This window comes from Dipodomys spectabilis, unplaced genomic scaffold, assembly GCF_019054845.1.
Source record: "Dipodomys spectabilis isolate Male_0828 unplaced genomic scaffold, ASM1905484v1 ptg000594l, whole genome shotgun sequence".
In the NCBI taxonomy this organism is placed as follows: domain Eukaryota; kingdom Metazoa; phylum Chordata; class Mammalia; order Rodentia; family Heteromyidae; genus Dipodomys; species Dipodomys spectabilis.
The window spans coordinates 144002-161962 of NW_024871271.1; the positions used below are offsets into that span (position 1 = coordinate 144002).

At 64.8% G+C, this 17961-nt stretch overlaps 1 protein-coding gene across 4 annotated transcripts; it reads left to right on the plus strand.

Annotated features, from left to right (window-relative positions):
- The first annotated feature begins 1372 nt into the window (after positions 1-1372).
- Lrpap1 (LDL receptor related protein associated protein 1) lies at positions 1373-11899 on the plus strand. 4 transcript variants are annotated; one of them, XM_042670999.1, is made up of 9 exons: positions 1373-1459; positions 1493-1639; positions 5595-5742; positions 6773-6897; positions 7540-7660; positions 8258-8413; positions 9332-9414; positions 10515-10691; positions 11545-11899. In XM_042670999.1, exons 1-9 carry the CDS (start codon positions 1409-1411, stop codon positions 11605-11607), a joined length of 1071 nt encoding a protein of 356 aa, XP_042526933.1. In that variant the 5' UTR covers positions 1373-1408; the 3' UTR covers positions 11608-11899. The 4 variants fall into 4 exon arrangements, with proteins under 4 accessions (XP_042526933.1, XP_042526932.1, XP_042526930.1 ...); XM_042670998.1 differs by having other exon boundaries at positions 1373-1452; positions 1486-1639; XM_042670996.1 differs by having other exon boundaries at positions 1373-1639.
- Positions 11900-17961: the final 6062 nt, after the last annotated feature.

Genomic DNA, 17961 nt, shown 5'->3' on the forward strand with positions numbered 1-17961 from the left:
CCGGGTGGAGGGAAGGGGTATCCCCGGGCCCGGGTGGAGGGAAGGGGTGTCCCCGGGCCCGGGTGGATGGGAAGGGGTGTCCCCGGGCCCGGGTGGATGGGAAGGGGTGTCCCCGGGCCCGGGTGGAGGGAAGGGGTGTCCCCGGGCCCGGGTGGATGGGAAGGGGTGTCCCCGGGCCCGGGTGGATGGGAAGGGGTGTCCCTGGGCCCGGGTGGAGGGAAGGGGTGTCCCCGGGTGGAGGGAAGGGGTGTCCCCGGGCCCGGGTGGAGGGAAGGGGTGTCCCCGGGTGGAGGGAAGGGGTGTCCCCGGGTGGAGGGAAGGGGTGTCCCCGGGCCCGGGTGGAGGGAAGGGGTGTCCCCGGGCCCGGGTGGAGGGAAGGGGTGTCCCCGGGCCCGGGTGGATGGGAAGGGGTGTCCCCGGGTGGAGGGAAGGGGTGTCCCCGGGTGGAGGGAAGGGGTGTCCCCGGGCCCGGGTGGAGGGAAGGGGTGTCCCCGGGTGGAGGGAAGGGGTGTCCCCGGGTGGAGGGAAGGGGTGTCCCCGGGCCCGGGTGGAGGGAAGGGGTGTCCCCGGGCCCGGGTGGAGGGAAGGGGTGTCCCCGGGTGGAGGGAAGGGGTGTCCCCGGGTGGAGGGAAGGGGTGTCCCCGGGCCCGGGTGGAGGGAAGGGGTGTCCCCGGGTGGAGGGAAGGGGTGTCCCCGGGTGGATGGGAAGGGGTGTCCCCGGGCCCGGGTGGAGGGAAGGGGTGTCCCCGGGCCCGGGTGGAGGGAAGGGGTGTCCCCGGGCCCGGGTGGAGGGAAGGGGTGTCCCCGGGCCCGGGTGGAGGGAAGGGGTGTCCCCGGGTGGAGGGAAGGGGTGTCCCCGGGTGGATGGGAAGGGGTGTCCCCGGGTGGATGGGAAGGGGTGTCCCCGGGCCGGCGTGGACGGGGCCGTCCCCACCAAGGTCCAGCGCAGGCCCCAGCTCCGGAACTTTCACTGCTCAGAGGACGAGGGTCAGATCGCGTCCTTCCGCCCGCCACGGGCCGCCGCCGCGGAAGCACCCCGCCCCGAGGCCCCGGAAGTTGCTATGGAAACGCCCGAGCGCCTCCGGGGCCGCCGGGTCCCGCCGCGCCGCCCGACCGCGCTCCCAGGAGGCAGCGCGGCCTGGGGAAGCCGGCGGAGCTGGAGGCGGGGCCTGTGGAGGGCCTGGGGGCGGGGCCCTGACGCGCTTTGTGGGTGGAGCCTGGGCGGACAGGCACGTGGGCGGGGTCCGGGGCGGGCCTATGGAGGGGTCTAGGCTCGCTTTGCGGGCGGAGATTCGGGCGGGAAGGGGCGGGGCCCGTGGGCGGGCCCGGCGGTGGGCGGGGTGTGGGTGGGGCCGAGCGGACTTGACGGGCCAGGGCCGCGCGGGCGGGGTCTCCGCGCTCCGGGAAGATGGCGCCGTGGGGGCTGCGGTCCTCCGGGCTGCGCGGGCTCCGGCCGTCCCTGCTGCCGCCGCCGCCGCTGCTGCTGCTGCTGCTGCTGCTGCTGCCGCTGCTGCTCGTGCCCCAGCCCGCGGCCAGCCATGGCGGCAAGTACTCGCGGGAGAAGAACGAGCCCCAGCGCGAGCCCGGGGAGGAGTTCCGCATGGAGAAGATGAACCAGCTGTGGGAGAAGGCCCGGCGGGTGAGCGGGGCCGGGGCGCGCGGGCAGGGACCGGGGACCGGGGCGAGCGGGGACCGGGATCGGGGACCGGGGCGAACGGGGATCGGGGCGAGCGGGGACCGGGATCGGGGACCGGGGCGAGCGGGGATCGGGGCGATCGGGGACCAGGGCGAACGGGGACCGGCGACCGGGTGAGCGGGCATCAAGTCAGTGAGGATCAGGTGCACGGAGATCTAGTGAGGTGTGCGGGAGCGAAGACGGCGGGGATGGGGCGGGAGAGGGGTTAGAAGGGGGGGGTCGGGGGGGGGAGCTGCTGGCTGAGGCCAAGCCCGGGGATCTGCGGGCGCGCAGGGGAGGGCGATCTCGGGGGGATCCTAAGTTGGAGGGGGCCGGCCCTAGGACCCCGGGACCCCGGGCAAAGTGGGGCCCAGCCACGTCCAGGGACGCAGAAGCCCCAAGCTGCCGCCCAGGTTAACAGGGAGCAGAATGTGCTGGGTGGGTGCGGGGACACCACGGCAAATCACCAGCCCTGGGAATGCGGACAATGTAATCTGTCCATCTTCCTTTTGGAGATAAGGCCTCAGATCCTGGAGCAAAGGGCATCCCCAAAGTCAGCCAGTGGGGCGGCTCTGGACCTCATCCCTCCCGGTGTCCTGGAGCCCGGGCCCTGCTATCTCATTTGTGAAGCGTGGGCTCCTGTTTGGGAAACTGGGATTTAGGCCGCGGGACCCCACCTGTCTTTATCTCAGGAATGTCTGTAGTCTGATTAGAGCCCCTTGGAAGCTCTCCGGTTTCACAAGGTTCCTAAGCTTAAACCTTCCAGAGTTTCCAGGGACAGTAAATAATTTGCAAAGTACAGTTAATGGGAGACTTTGGCCCTGGAGGAAGAGGAGCACAGGACAGTTAGGAAGCTGGCTTCTCAGACATGCTGGGAGGGGAGTGGTGTCCAGTTAGATGTCCACAGGCCCTTCCAAGGGCCCAGCCTCCTGAGACCCAGCATATAGAAGCCAGCCTGCAGAGGCAGAGGGGGCCTGCGGACCCGAGAGGCCTCGAGGCTTCTGGAGGAAGGGAAGCGCACAGCTGGAAGTCTTGGAGCCACTAGGCCCAGAATGACCTGGAGGGGCTGGAGCACGCTGGCCGACACGCTCCCGTGCCTGCTGTGACGGGCGCACTAAGACAGCTGCTGACGAACGATGAAGATTCGGGGACCAGGAAGACACCAAGCTGCTGGAAGCTGTGCTGGGGAAATGTGCTCGGGCTCCCTTTGCTTCAGGGAGCCAGCCCTAAGCTCTCCACTCACTCACCCAGGTGTGGTTTCCCCCACTCTTCATCCAGGCCGCACCTCTGTGCAGCAGAGCAGGAGCTCTGGGCCACTCCTCCCCCATCCTCACCCACCCACAGCTATAATCTCTTAGACCTCCCCAATGGTCTTCACGGCTTGGCTCCTACTGATGTGAATCATCATCTCATGGGCATGGCCCATTGGCCGCTCTGGGTGGAGGCTGCTCTCCGGGCAGGGACTGGCCCCAGGCAGGTGGACCCCTAGAAGCCAACACGCTCTGTCTTCCTGACCTTCCTTCACCAGCCAGGAAGATCCTCTCCTTTCTGTAATTTGTTGGAGGAAAACGTTAAGTATTTCTTTATCTTCTCAACACAAAGTTATAATATTACCTAGTGTGTTACGCACTGCCCACCTCCTCTGGGGGCCCTGTGAGGGGGAGGGGAGGAGCGGAGGACTCTGGAAGGCCTCGAAGGTAGTTCCATCTTGGAGGCTGGGTCAGGGAGCCACGCTTCACCCCATCCAGACTCTAACCTGGACTTCCCCCTTCATGGTTGAGCAGTGAGACACCCTGGAGACTGCTTTGTGACATCCAGGGTGGGTAAAGTGCAGGACTCTGAGCCTCGGGAGGGGAGTTTGTGGAAGTGCATCCGGGCCTCCACCCCCAGCAGCCCCGGGGCAGATCTAGGGTGGTGGCGCTGCCAGCTCTCAACGCACCGGGCAGAGCTGGAGAATTAGCCTTCACCTCCCCCAGCGCTGCCCTGCTGGGCCTCTGCACCCTGGGCGCCAGAGGGGATGCCCTCCTGGCATTGCAGCCCCGCAGCTGAGGTCACCCCAAAGCAGCTGGGAGTCGGAGTCCCAGATGTCATCACAAACACTGAATAGGTAGGCATGGCTGCAGGTTGTAAGCAAGGGGCCCGGGCGACTTGGTGGCCTTTAAAGCAGACTGCGATCTTGTTCCCTCCTGGGACAGCACAGCTGGGAGGAGGCCACGGTCACCCGGGGATCTGGGGATCTCGGGTTCTCAGGAAGTGCTGCAGGTAGCAGCCAGGACACCTGGAGCCCACTGTGGAGGGTGGGGGTGGGGTGGGGAAAGCCACAGGCCTCAGGCTGGCTTTGAAAGGAGCCTCTAGTCCCAGAGCCTTTAACGCATATGTGTCCTAAAGCAAGTGTGCTGCACAGCTTCCCCACCCCGCTGGTGGCCACTGGTGGCCCCAGGGACCCAGGGGTGGCGGGGACATGTCCTGGTCCACACTGACCTCACAGCTCTGCTCTGCACAGAGGAGCTGGCCACACAGACCTGGAACCCAGAGGTCACCAGGCCAGGCTTCCTTCCCAACCAGGGCCACTGTGATGTGGGAACCTTCATTAAACCAGCTCTAAAAGCCCAGATGTGGACTGGGTGCAGTGACTCGCCTGTAATCCCAGCTACTCAGGAGATGGAGACTGGGGGGATCAAGGTTCTGTGCCAGCCAGGGCAAAAGTTAGAAGACCCTCTCTCCACCAGTCAGCTGAGCGGATGGAGCGCGCTGTCCTTCCTCCAGCCTGCTGTACAGGAAGCTGTCGGGATGGAGCTTGACCAAAGCCAGCCCCTGTCTCGAAAGGCTAAAGCAACGCTGGGCGCTGGTGGCTCACGCCTGACAATCCTAGCTACTCAGGAGGCTCAGATCTGAGGATCAAGTTTCAAAGCCAACCTGGGCAGGAAAGTCCATGAGACTCTCATCTCAGATAACCTTCAGAAAACCAGAAATGGCACTGAAGCAAAAAGAGATGTCAGTATGGTGCTCAAGTGGTAGAGCTCCTGCCTAGCAAGCATGAGGCCCTGAGTTCAAACCAAAAAGAACTGTGGAAGTGGTGTGTTGAATAATCCCTCAACTTCTCCCTCTGTGCCATGGTCTAGGGGGAGTCAGGCTGGGAGGGAAGTGTGCAGATAAATGGGGGCGGGGGTCAGCTCCAGAGGATTTGGAGCCCCTTTCTGAAGCATCTGGGTTGTTGAGAGCACAGTGAACTCCAGGGTAGAGCGAAAGGCGCTTGGAAATGGAGCCTCCAGATTCCAGGCTTTTAGGGGCTCCGGCAGCCCCTACTCTGTTTCTTCTCCCAGGCCGAGCTCGTGACTAACCATCAGGCCTCTGGGGCTAGTGCCCTAGGTCTCTTCTGCTTGGTTTTGAGGTTTAAGACCATATTTGGAAGGTTGGGCGTGGCTTAGTGGCAGAGCCTGTGCATAGATGTTCAAGGCCCTGGGTTCTGTCCTGGTACTGCAAAAAAAGAAAGACTTGGATAGGAAGTTTCCTATTCTCTGTAGTTATTTTATTGTGTGTTATTCTCATACTTACATAACCTAGAGAAATGGGCTCTGTGTCTTCTAGCCAAGCCATCCTTATACCTCTGCGTTTACCCACCTGCTTACTTAGTGAATGTCGCCAGGGGTCAGCCTGGGAAAGGTGGGGTGCCCTGCTACGGGAGCCCCAGCTTCAGACAGCCATCCGTGGCTTCCTGACAGACTTGGAATGGCCGGATCTCACCGTCAGCTTTGTCTTGATCTGAGCTCCGTGGGGAAGCTGGCCAGCCAGCCTGCCACGCTGGTCCTGGGCTGTGGGTGGCCTGAGTCCTGCTGTCGCCAGCCCTCCCCGGCAGCCCTCCCCCGGGTCAGCCCAGAGCCCCGCTTGTCCGCCTGTTCACTGGGCGCTGTCTCCTCTGCAGCTTCAGCTCTCTCCTGTGAAACTGGCTGAGCTCCACGCTGACCTGAAGATACAAGAAAGAGACGAACTCAACTGGAAGAAACTGAAGGTGGAAGGCTTAGACGAGGATGGGGAGAAAGAGGCAAAGCTCATCCACAACCTCAATGGTACTCTCCTTACCGCGGAGGAGGCTGCCGCCAGCCTCAGTGGCGCTGGTTCTTATTTACGAATAGGAGACCCGGAGCAGGGAGGGGTCACCTGGCCGGGGTGGCTGACCTCTGAGCACAGATGCCTGTGGCTCACCTCTCAATCCCTGTGCTGTTTCCTGAATGCCATTGGCAAAAACCACAGGGAGGGGCTGGGAAGGTGGCTCAGTGGTTGAGCGCTTGCCTTGCATGCCTGAGGCCCTGGGTTCGATTCCTCAGCACCACATAAGCAAAAGGAAAAAAGCCAGAAGTGGTGCTGTGGCTCAAGTGGTAGAGCGCTAGCCTTGAGCTGAAGAGCTGAGGGACAGCGCCCAGGCCCAGAGTTCAGGCCCCACGACTGGATCCAAAAATAAAAATAAAAAAAAACCCACAGGGAGAGCGGGGCCAGGGCTCTGCTACGCTGGCGTCCGAAGGCCGTGGGGCTGCAGGATGCTGTTAGAGGAAGAGGCGGGGGGGGGGGGGAGGGGGATGCCCAGGGTCCGGAAGCTGCAGGGGACAGACTGAGAGCTGGTGAACTTGCTGCAGCCATGCTGACCAGGCTGAGCTCCCAGTCGCCTTGGACACTGACGATGGACAGCTGGTCTGCTGCCCCGTGGAGCACGTGAACGCACTGCGTCCACAGGGCTGGGTTCTCTGTGTATGTGCAGCACTGGGATTGAACCCGTGCCTTGTGGCACGCATCTACCATGTGAGCTATTCCAAACCCCAGCACCAAATGGGAGCTGTGGCATGTGTTTTGAAAACACACGTGACAGGCCTGTAGAGACCATGGTTGTTGGCTGGCCCGAGAGCTCCCGTGAGCTCTGGCGATAGAGGAAAGCCCTGAGCCGTTGTAAGGTTGGGGATCCACAGAGCCCCCGAGTTGGGTATACCCAGACCTTGTGTGGTCACTCGGGACATTGGGGGTAGAAGGAAATTGCCAGAACGTGTGAGGCAGACCTGTCGCCCCCACGGGAAGGAAGCCACATTCAGTGCGGCCCTCCCTCTCCAGTGATCCTGGCCAGGTACGGGCTGGACGGGAGGAAGGATGCCCAGATGGTGCACAGCAACTCCATCAGTGACGCGACCCAGGAGGACGGGCTGGGCGACCCGAGGCTGGAGAAGCTGTGGCACAAGGTACCCGCGAGCCCCGCAGAGCTCTGCCATGCGCAGAGTTCGGGGAGGGGGGCTGGGGGGGCGGGGAAGGAGGGGGGCTGCTGCCACGGGAGGCTGTCAGCCCCTCCCCGCCCCGCTGGGTTCTGCGTGCAACCCGACAGTGCTCTTCTGGGACCTTTTTCTCCTTCCCATAAAGCCTGTGCCTTCCTCCTTGGGAAATTCCTCCTTTCTCCACAAAGGGCTTGTAATCAGCTTACAGCTGGCAGAACTTGAGAAATTAAGACTGTCCCTGGCTGTATGTGGTTCAACGGCACAGGGTCTTCAGGTGGTACGGCTGGATTCTTCCCTAGATTCCCAGTTTCGGCCTCTGTGCTTAGAAAAGGCAACCCAGATGGGTGTGCAGGTGCTGGGGGCCGGGGGGGTGGGGAGCTGATTCTGCTCTTCGAGTGGATTGTGAGGGCAGAGTGGAGGCCAGCGCGGGGTGGTGTCCGTGGTGTGGGTGGCCCATGCAGCTCGCTGTATCTGCCCACTCCAATCAGACAACCTAGGGAAGGGTTCCCAGGCCAAGAGCAGACCTAAGCGGCCAGCGGCCAGCCCTGCACAGCAGTCAGCTGACTGCCCCCCCCCCCCCCACGCACTGATGACAGGACCTATTTCTCTTAGGCAAAGACCTCGGGGAAATTCTCCAGCGAAGAACTGGACAAGCTATGGCGGGAGTTTCTGCACCACAAGGAGAAGGTTCACGAGTACAATGTGCTGCTGGAGACCCTGAGCAGAGCAGAAGGTGAGCTGTGCCCTGTGCCCAGCTGGCTCCGCCCCCATACCCAATTGGCTCTGCCCCATTCCCAGCTGGCCCCGCCCCCTGCCCAGCTGACTCCACCCCCAAGCCCAGCTGGCTCCGCCCCCGTGCCCAGCCCGCCCCACCCGTGGGCCTTGCCAGATCCCAGTGCTCCTTGCATGGCTGGCTGGGGCGAGGCACCCTGGCCTGCCGTGCCGGGTTTCTGCCCAGGTTCAGTGTTGGAGACTGCACACGTAGAGCTGTCCGGTGTGAGGTGCCAGGGGCGCAGGGGCGCAGTCTGGCCATCACCAGCCATGCCCCCTAGCACAGAGGGTTTGATCAATGTGACCTCCCCCACACAGCACCCTGAGGAGGCCACGGCCGGCTGGAGGCCTTCGAGTGCGCCTGTGGGTATGGGGTGCACTGACGTCCGCCCTGACAGTCCCCTCGGGGCGGGCGTGTTCCCGCCTCGTGTCTACAAGGGCTGACAGGGTCTGTCATTCAGCGATGCTGACGCTGCGGGGCGTGCCCAGCACCGCAGTCCGCAGGGTGCCCAAGTGTGTGGGGGGCGCTGCTCACGGAGCATTCCACTGCCACTCCCAGAGAGCCACGAGAACGTCATCAGCCCTTCGGATCTGGGCCACGTCAAGAAGGAGGTGTACAGCAAGCACAGCGAGCTGAAGGACAAGCTCCGGAGCATCAACCAGGGCCTGGACCGCCTCCGGAGGGTCAGCCACCAGGGCTACAGCCCCACGGCGGGTAAGCTCCGCCCCGTGCTGCCCATGCCTGCGCCGCCTGCACGCATGGGTGGAGCCCTGGCCGGTTTTGGTGGGCTGACAAGTCCTCTTTCTCCTCTTCCTCCCTCTTATCCTCAACTTCCCCCTCTTCCTCCTCCTCCTCCTCCCCGCCTCCTCCCCTCCTCCTGCCCCTCTTCCTCCTCCTCCTCCTCCCCCTCCTCCTGCCCCTCCTCCTCCTCCTTCCAGACAGTATCTCTCAGGCCGTAGATGTGGCGCCTCTCTCCACAGTGAGCTCTCTCTCCTCGTGGGCCTGGGCTCACGCCACCTGCTATGGAAGCAGCACCCCTCCCGTGCTGGGGGGAGGGGGAGGGTCGGACACCGTCAGCCACGTCCCCTCGAGACCCCTCTCCCAGGCAGCTGCAGTGAGGGGTGCCTGGGCCTTGCGCTGCCCCTGGCAGCCAGAAAGGTCGAGGGGGGGAGGAGCAAAGGTGGAGATGTGGGGGCCTGTGCCAGGTTCTCTGCGTCTGTCCATGCGCTGGGCAGGAGCGGAGGAGCTGGTCTGTGTGCAGCCCCGCCCTGGGCCTGTGGCCTGGACAGCCCCGGCCAAGTGCAGCGGCTGGGCGCGCACAGGCCCTGGCACCCGGCAGCCCACACCTGCCTCGGCGGCGGGGCGCGCCGACGGGCGCAGGCACAGGCGGGCAGACAAGTCAGGGCCCAGAGGCCGCCTCTCTGGGCCGGGAAGACTGCTGAGGCACAGGTCAGCCGGTCCGGTGTGCGCCGCACGGGTGCCGGAGCCCTTCAGACCTGCCTGCACACTCAGGCCCGCTCACGCCCTCCGCGCACACCCACACACGTCCCTGTGGCACTCGCACACACTTTCCCTTGGGCTGGGCAAGGACCGAGGCGTGCCCACCCAGACAGGTGCCCTGCTCTCCTGCAGAGTTCGAGGAGCCCCGAGTGATCGATCTGTGGGACCTGGCCCAGTCCGCCAACTTCACCGAGAAGGAGCTGGAATCATTCCGGGTAAGCCAGCGCGAGATGGTGCTGCCGGCTCCTGACGCCGGCCCTCCTGCCCACTCTCCTGCCCCCGGCGGTCTGAGGCCACTGGCTTTTCCCTGACCCTTCTCCTTCATGCCTCCACCCGCATCCCATCCTCTGTGGTGGGTGTGCCGGTAAGCACAGCCACAGCCCCCCTCCCAGGCCCCCAACGGCCCACACGCAGTGTCACCCACAGGCAGCACCCAGCTCCAGGCTCCCACACGTTTGGGGGCCGTGAGAGGCGGGGCCGTGTCCTGATGGGGTCTGTGAGCATGTGCCACACGGCCAGACGCTGGCAGCCACTGTGGCGTCAGGGCCCGAGGTCTCCAGGAGGCCCTGGGGGTGTTGACTGCCGAATGTGTGCCCCAGACAGCGGCAGGGCGGGCAGGCGGGGCCCGCAGCTCCTGCTGCGCTCCCGGTGGGCACTGCCCAGGTGAGAGGTGCCGGCAGGGGAGTGGCAGCAGCAGGAGCCCCGCGAGCCCAGCTGCTGCCCTTGGTCCTTGCAGATACGCTGGGCTCACCGGGGGGCCCCAGGCTCAGGGTCCTCGCTGTAGATGTGGGAGGGAGGGCTGAGAGGATGGAGGGAAAGCCCCAGAACTGCTGTGCAGAGGTGGATGGCAGAGCCCAGGAGGGCCTAGGCAGTGGAAGGAGGAGGGCAGGGGACTCCAGGAGACTCAGTCCACCTGGGGCTGCCAGCCCAGATAGGTGGGGGCTGCAGAGGGGAAGGCAAGGCCTGGCCCCAGGGCACCTCGGTAAAGCCAGAGCCCCAGGCAGCAAGACCAGGAAAAGACCCGATGCCCAGCAGGCTGGGGTGCCGTTGCCAGAGACGGTGCATCTGGGCACAAGAGTGACAGCCCCAGCAGGTCAGGGTGACGAGGAGGAAGCCGGGGGCTGCGAACCAGCGGCTGGGCGGCACAGCGTCCCCGGCGTCCGTGGGAGCCCCTCCGTGTCACGGCGCCCAGTGGTCGTCCCCCCCACTCTGCAGCGAGCCGCCCAGCCCATAGCCGGTGCCCGCGGAGGGGCTGGGGGCCAGGTCAGCTTGCTCTACCCCTGGAGGAAGCGAAGCTGTGACACTGTGACTCTAGGAGGAGCTTAAGCACTTTGAAGCCAAAATCGAGAAGCACAACCACTACCAGAAGCAGCTGGAGATTTCCCACGAGAAACTGAGGCACGTGGAGGGCATCGGTGACCAGGAGCACATCAACCGCAACAAGGAGAAGTACGCGCTGCTGGAGGGGAGGACCAAGGAGCTGGGCTACAAGGTGGGTGTGCTGTGTGGCCCCGGGCCCTGGGCCGTGGCTCACAGAGGGACCCGTGTGTGGAAAGCAGCTGTCCCCCATGGCCGCTGTCCCCTGCTGGCCCCAGCCAGAGACCCCGTGGACATGCAGGACCAGAGGCTGGAGACAGACAGGGCCTGGGGCCCAGGGTGCGCCTAGGAGAGAGGCCTTCCCCAGGGTCCTGGCCCCGAAGGCAGACACGGGGTTCAGGAGAGTCCCGGAGCAGGGCTGGTACCCCACGAGTAGGTGCCCCCCAGGCGCCCCAGCCCAGGGCCTTCTCCCATTCATACCAGGGAAGCGTTGATTTTTCAGAATGACCGGCAAGCTGGGTGTTAGTTTCTGTCCTTTGTTTTTGTGAACCTGGAGCCTTGCACTTGCAAAGCAGGTGCTGATTTCTAGCTCGCTAGCTTCTTCCTCGGCTTCGGCGCTTTGATCGTGTTTTGTGCACGGTCTTGCTCCCTGCTGGGGCCCAGCCTGCACATGATCTTCCCACTCCCCTTTCCCGTGCCACTGGGGTGACCGGCGTGGCCCACCTCCCGCAGCTGCTCAGGGACTGAGATGGTGCCGATGAATTGGTTTGCCCTGGCTGGGCTGACTAGACCTCCCTGTCTCTGCCCCAAGAAGCTGCTGCTCACGCGAGAGCCACGCCGCCGGCCTCGCTGGGTTTGTTTTACACGTTGCTTGGTGGTGGGTTTTGAGTTGAGGCTGGGCGTCTTTTACCGCGCAGCTGTGGCGGGTTCTGTGCAGGTGTGTGTTCAGCGCAGTGCCTGTTTTCAGCCGTCCCGTCCCATCCAGTAATCTCACCACAGTGCCCACTGACCAGTGTCCCCGTCCACAGGTGAAGAAGCATCTGCAGGACCTGTCCAGCCGGGTCTCGAGGGCACGGCACAATGAGCTCTGAGGACCGGAGCTGCCACTCAGGAGGCCCAGTGAGACTCTCAAGCACTGCCAGGGATGCACCGGCGTCTGCGGGGATGACGGCCAGGCCGCGCCCTCACCACGGCAGAGAACAGTTCTCCCCACACCCATCGAAGCATGTCTCGGACCGTGCCCCGGTCCGGCCTCCGGCTGGTGGAACTTCCTTGTTCTCCAACCTGGATGGAGCGCAGTGCCAATGAGACAGGACGGTCCCCCACACGCCATCCCCACGCTCTGCCACTGGAGACGTTACTTAAAGATGTCCTTAAAGTACAGTGCCGTGTTCCAACCTTCTGCTGATGCCTGGTCTAGAGCAGCCCCACGGGGAGGTAAACCAGAAGGAAGGAGCCGGGTTGCTTCTCATCCTCTCCTTCTGGCCCCTTGCCCCAGGTCCCTGCCCTTGGCCCCCCTCCCTCCTCAGTGGTCTGGCCATTAGGAGGTGAAATGTGGGACAGAGATAGTAGCAAAAAGCCCACGATCTTCATGGAGAGCGGAGCTATAACGGCACCGCAGCCCTGCCTGCAGCTCCAGGGCCTCCAGAGACCCTAATAGGCTCATATGCAGCACCAGTGCTCCATCCCCGAGGAGGGGAAGCAACCAAGTCCTCTGCTGGCACCAGACCCTGGCCTGGCCTCGCACAGGTTGGGAGCTGGAGCTGAGAAGAGGCTCGCTGGATCGCCGGATCGCAGCTCAGAGGTTGAGATCTGCCACACAGGATTATCCACCTGGCCCTGATGTGGAAGAGCCTTGAGGCTGAGGCATGCTGACACCCGTGGGATGGGCACCCATGCAGCACGGCTGCGCGGGGTCCCAGGTAGGGGAGCACAGGGGCGCACGCGTGCAGGGTCGCGGGTGGGGCGCACACAGGCTCCCATGCAGTACCGTAGTGCCTGCTCATCTCCAGTCTGCTGCCACTGGGAGGGCTGCAGCTGCCCGGAGACCCGCAGTGTCTGAGCCCAGCGACAGGCCCCTCTGCCAGGGTCTCCACACTGGACTTGAGGCTCACAGTCTAAGGGCCAAGCTGAGACCCAGCCCAGAACAAGAAACAGGCAGGGAAGCCCAGGCTCAAAGCCGTATCAGCTGCCTCCAACCCCCAGGGGCCCAACGCACAGACCTCCTGAAGCCTTATGGGCTCACTGGGGACAGGGCCAAGGCAAGAGGATGCTACCAGCTCCTGCTGAGGTCCTGGGAGAGGCCCCTGGCCCGAGGGCCTGGGGCATAGCAGGGAGCCCTTTACTCCAGAATGCCCATCTTCTCTGGGTCAGGGAGACTCCACCTCCCCCCCCCCCCCCCCCCCAGGCCTCAGGATCCTCAGGGAGCTGCTATGAGGAAGTCCTGACCTGGACCCCTGAGGGAGTCCACATACCCACACACACCACCCAACACACTGAATCCTGGGCCAGGAGCCACACAAAACCTCACACCTTCATGAAAACAATATGCATTGCCAAACATAGTGTTGCCTGATGGGTCCCAGGAGCGGCAGCAGTCAGCTAAGTCCGGCACCGACATGGGGCCGGCCTGTCCCAGCTGCTGGGCACTGTGGCCAGGGTTGGCACTACCAGAGTGGCATGGCCCGGGCAGTGGCAGCCCAGCCGAGCACAGCAGTGGAGGCCACTGGCAGGCAGGCTGGTGGGGGCACAGGTCCTTCTGCCATGGGTACTGTGCTTCCCGGGGCCCGGAGACGTTCCTGCCAGGACAGGGATGTGGTCTGGTCACCTGCAGCACAGGTGAGCAGCTGCTCGTGCGCATGCTTGGAGATGCTGTGTTGGGTGGCAGGAGTTGCCTGGCCTCAAGAAGATCTTGTCCAAGCCAAAGGAGGCTCGGCCCTGGGCGCCCGTGCGGTGGGTTGAGCCGGTGTGGGCGCACAGCCTTCCGCCTGCTCTCCCCGGGCCACGGGAGCGGCTGCACGCGCCCCTATGGCGGGCCAGTTCCGTCCTGTGCCGGGGCCTCACGGCAGGGCTGCCTTCCCGCGCTGCACCAGTTCAGACAGCCGCTCCTCCCGAGTCCGCGCGTGCCGGGCCCCCACGCGGTGTGCCGTCTCCGTGGCCACAATGTCGATCTGGGCGTACCGGGAGGCACCGGCCCCTGCAGGAAGGCCAAGGCCGGGGTGAGCAGAGCCCCAGCTACCCACACACACCTCCCTTGGCACCGGTCAGAAACGAACACCTGGCCTGCAGCCTAAGGGGCCTGCATGAGGCTGGGCCAGGCTGGTAGGAAAGGCTACAGCGGGGCCAGATGTGCCCTGGTCGAGGTCCCAAAGGCATGCGTGAGGTCCCTGCAGAACCTACCTCGCACGCTGGGGCCGGCAGCCGGGAGCTCCAGTCCCATGTAGTGCAGCCGCTGCCGGGAGGTGGGGCTCGCTGGGAGGTTCACGTAGGTGCGCGTCTCCCCACGTGCTCTCTCGGGCCCTGGGCTGTCAGCTGTGGGGGCCGGGGAATCTGTGGGAGGGAGGGGCTCTGAGCCCCTGCGGGCCCGGGGGTTTGCCCCGCCGAGAGCTGCCCACCCCCTCTCCCGCCCCCACCTCACCCAGCCTTGCAGCTCCCCTGCTCTCCATTTTTCTGGATCCGCGTCCAGCTTTGGCCCAGCACGAGCCCCAGGGCCGGCCGGCCTGTCCTCTGACCCCTGCTGTGTCCTGGCCATCCCTCCTCAGCTCACCCACCCCTCCCCTGGCCAAAGCCCCCGCCCTCCGTGTGCGTAACGCCCCCTTGTCCGTGGGCTGCCTGCATGGACCGGCTCCTCACCCCAGGCCCCAGGCCCGCAGAAAGGTTTCTCCAGTACCCCCTCACGGCTCTGTCCCCGGCCCCGGGGGAGGAGCTGCCAAGGGCATCCCCTGCTCCTCTGTGTCGTGGGAGGCCGTGGGGCTCTCATGGGAGGCGGCACAGACGGGCACCCAGCTCCTGTGCGGCTGACCGCTGGCCACCTGGAGGCGCTTGAGCTATGAGCTTCCGCCTACTCCAACGCCCGGAGGTGCTTGAGCTAGGATGGCTTCCACCTACTCCAACGTCTGGAAGCGCTTGAGCTACGATCGCTTTCACTTACTCCAAAGACAGCTCTGAGGTGACAGTGCATTACCAGGCCCAGCCGCCCACTTGACACGGGCTAAGCACGCTCCAGGCTGCAGAGCCGAGGGAGACCCGCAGGCCAGGGGGAGGTGCCCCCCCTGGCTCTGTACAGCGGTGGGCAGGGGGCTTCATCACAGCCTGGATGGTGCAAAGACCCGAAGACCCCTGCCCCTTCGGGCGGATCTCCACCGGGGGAGTAAAGGGGTCCAGGGCCAAGGCAGGGTGGGGGTGTTGAAGGGGAAGGGGATGCTCTGCGCCCTGCTTCCTGTGGAGCTAGGGCCCTGGGTTCCTGTGTCCTCCTTTCAGGCGGTGAGAGGTGCTGTGTTAGCCCCACCCAACCCCTTCCTGCCCCGCCTCTCCCTGCTCACCCCCCGCCACTCGCATCTGCTGCCCACTGCCCTTGCCCGGCAGGATCTGACCTTCAAGCTGGGCTGCACATACCTGACCCCCACTCCCCCCACCCCTACGATGGGCGCAGGGTCCCAGGGCCAGGAGCCTACCTGGACTCAGCATGGGGAGTCCCTGGGGTGAGGCAGCAGCTCCCTAAATCAAAGAGAACAGGGTCAGTGCCTGCCCAGCATCCCCTACATTCTGCCCTCCTGGCCCAGGTCTGGGAGGCCTGGGCCCGCAGCAGGGGAGGCCGGTCCTGGAGCCCACTCAGTATCTTGTGGACCCTTTGTTCCACAGCCCCTCCAGCCTGCTATCGCCGGACAGCACAGCGGCTCTGCGCGGCAGCCGAGAGAGCTGGAGGCCTTGGACACTGTGGACAGGAACTCTGAGCCCGTGGGAAACCTAGGGCCCCATCCCCCAAAACCTAACCCCTCCTCATGGTGCCTGTGATCTATTTTAGAATTCAGTGCTCTGTGGCCTCGGGGCCCTGGCCCACGCTCTAAGTCTCTGGCCGCCAGCTGGGGTGGCCGCAGATGAGGCACACAGCCTCTCGTGCACAGGGTGCACATGACAGAATCTGGGAGCGCACAGGGCAGGCAGGAGGGGGCCCACGGCAAGGCGGTCACCGTCACAGGTGAGCCAGCGAGGGCTGCTGGTACCCCAAGCCCCCCAGAAAGGCTCCCCCCTTTGGCAGGTAAGGAGCCCCAGCACCAGGGAGGCAGCGGCCTGGCTGCAATCCCTCACGGGGTGGAGGGAGCTGGAAGGAGATTTGCATGCAACACCGGTCCAGGCCGTACTTGAGGACAGATGTCCATAGTGGGTCTAGCCACAGGCACGAGGCCGTGGGCCTTGAATGGCAGCCTCCAGGATGATACGGGCCCCACACCACACGCCCAGGTTCTGCTGGGGCTCAGGGGTGTACCGCGGGAGGAAGCGAGCCCATCCTTGGGGCCCGAACCAGGCTGGACCCACACGCGCTGCGTGTTCGGGGCCTGGGCTGCTGCCGGGAGACGGTGGGCGCCCTCGGGACAGCCAGGGCTGAGGCTCTCCCGTGGAAACAGCGCCCAGGAAAAGGCCACTCCACCCTCCTTGGAGTGAGCATGTCTCCACCTTGTCCAGCCCTCCCCCACCCCACCCTAGTCCAGCTCCTCTATCCAGGCCAGGCCAGTGAGGGCTGAGACCAGGGTCCCCGCAACCTGGCTCCAGCCTTGCCCTCCCTCTCCCCCTCTCCCCTCCCTCCCCCCCTCTCCCCTCTCCCCAGTGCCCTCTGCCTGTCTCAGGGGGTGGGCCTGTGTCTCATGGGAGGTGAGAGTGGGTATGGCGGGGAAGGCCGTGCCAGGCTGAGGCCAGGGCCAGCAGGCCGCCCCCAGATCCCCGCGCCCGGAGCTACAGCCCTTCCTCTGGTGGGAAAGTGGGCAGAGGCCCCCAGACCCTCCTGTTGGCCTACAGCTGTGGGACACAGGTGCCGCATCAGACCCTCCATGTAGCCCCAGTGGTGGAGACGGCTCCCCATCGACAGAAGAGGAAACTGAGGCTCAGAGAGGTGTGATGACTTGCAGGGCCTCCCAGCCAGCGGGTGGTGGGTGTGGCCAAGCGCAACCCCCAAGCCCTGTCCTTCCCCAGGGGACAGAACTGCAGTAGCCCGGGGGCCAGTTCCCAGCAGGGCAGCGGGCAGGGCTATCTGGGCCCTGGGGCTGGGCCTCCCGGGAGAACAGAACAGGTCCGAACCACGAGAGTGCCCACCCTAGCCTGGACACAGGTGCCCCAGGCCCGAACCCGAGGGTCCCCTAAAGGCTTCAATCCCGCGGCCAGCGAATCACAGGAACAGGCACACACCGCAGCCCGTGCTCTGTGCCCGTGCCCGCGTGCGCTGCACACACGGCTCCCAGCGGCGGGGCTGTCCAGAGCTGCCTGTCCTCCGCACGCCTCAATCCTGGGCTCAGGCTGTGGCACGCGGGCTGGGCGGGCAGGCACGGGCACAGGCTTCACAGGGAGGCCCAGCAGCGGGGACGAGTTTCCAGAGCTTTGCCAAATGCAAAAGGACAAGGCGATAAGAAAAGAAAACTTTATTTCCTGCCTAAGAATGTGTTACAAACAAGGTCAGGTTTCTGGAAAGTGAAGGGCAGCGACATCAGCCAACAATGCCGGTTCAGCGCTGTCTCTGCAGGCGAGCTGGCCGCGGGGCAGGGCACTGCACAGGTGACCAGAGGAGCCCCCTGGGGAGCTCAGTCGGAGTGTGCACAGCCACGCCTCCGGGACCAGGAAGGACTGAGCTGGGGTGACCTAGGATCAGGGCTTGGGGACCCCCACTTCCTCCAGCTGGCCCCAGCAGAAGAACGCAGGAGGCTGTGTCAGGAGCTTTGGTGTGGACACTTCCAGGAGGCTGGCCTGACCAGCCTGGACCCCTGCCCAGCCCACAGCCCACAGGACCCAGGGAAAAGCTGATGTGCAGACACAGGGGGGTCAGAGTCTCGAGACACAGACCCTGCAAGTCATGGAACCTCCTGAGCGTCAGTTTCTCCCACAGGACAGGACGCCGTGCCCACCTGAGTGCCGTGGGAGCAAATGCGCGAGGCTGGGCGGCACATGTCTGCGGGCCAGGGCGGGCGGAGGTGGTGTCGGGGGCTGTGGGCTGGGGCAGGGGGGAAGCGGGGAGAGGTGGAGCTGGGTTTGGGGTTTTCGTGGGAAGTGTGTGTGCACTCAGAGGCGACCAGGAATGGCAGGGGGAATGGGTCATTCAGGAAGTGGGCAGTGGACCTCAACCCAGTCCCCCAGGGGCCTCCAAGCCTTAGCATGAACTGACAGCCACGGCCCACACCTGTGCCCCCTGGACCCCATCCTCAGGGCGGGGAGAAGCCCAGGGGAGCTGAGCCTGGGGGCTC

Coding starts and splice junctions, on each gene's coding strand:
- Lrpap1 (XM_042670996.1), top strand. CDS start 1,409: ATGGCGCCGTGGGGGCTGCGGTCCTCCGGGCTGCGCGGGCTCCGGCCG. Junction 1,640..5,594: donor TGTGGGAGAAGGCCCGGCGG/GTGAGCGGGGCC, acceptor CTGTCTCCTCTG/CAGCTTCAGCTCTCTCCTGT. Junction 9,415..10,514: donor AGGAGCTGGAATCATTCCGG/GTAAGCCAGCGC, acceptor CTGTGACTCTAG/GAGGAGCTTAAGCACTTTGA.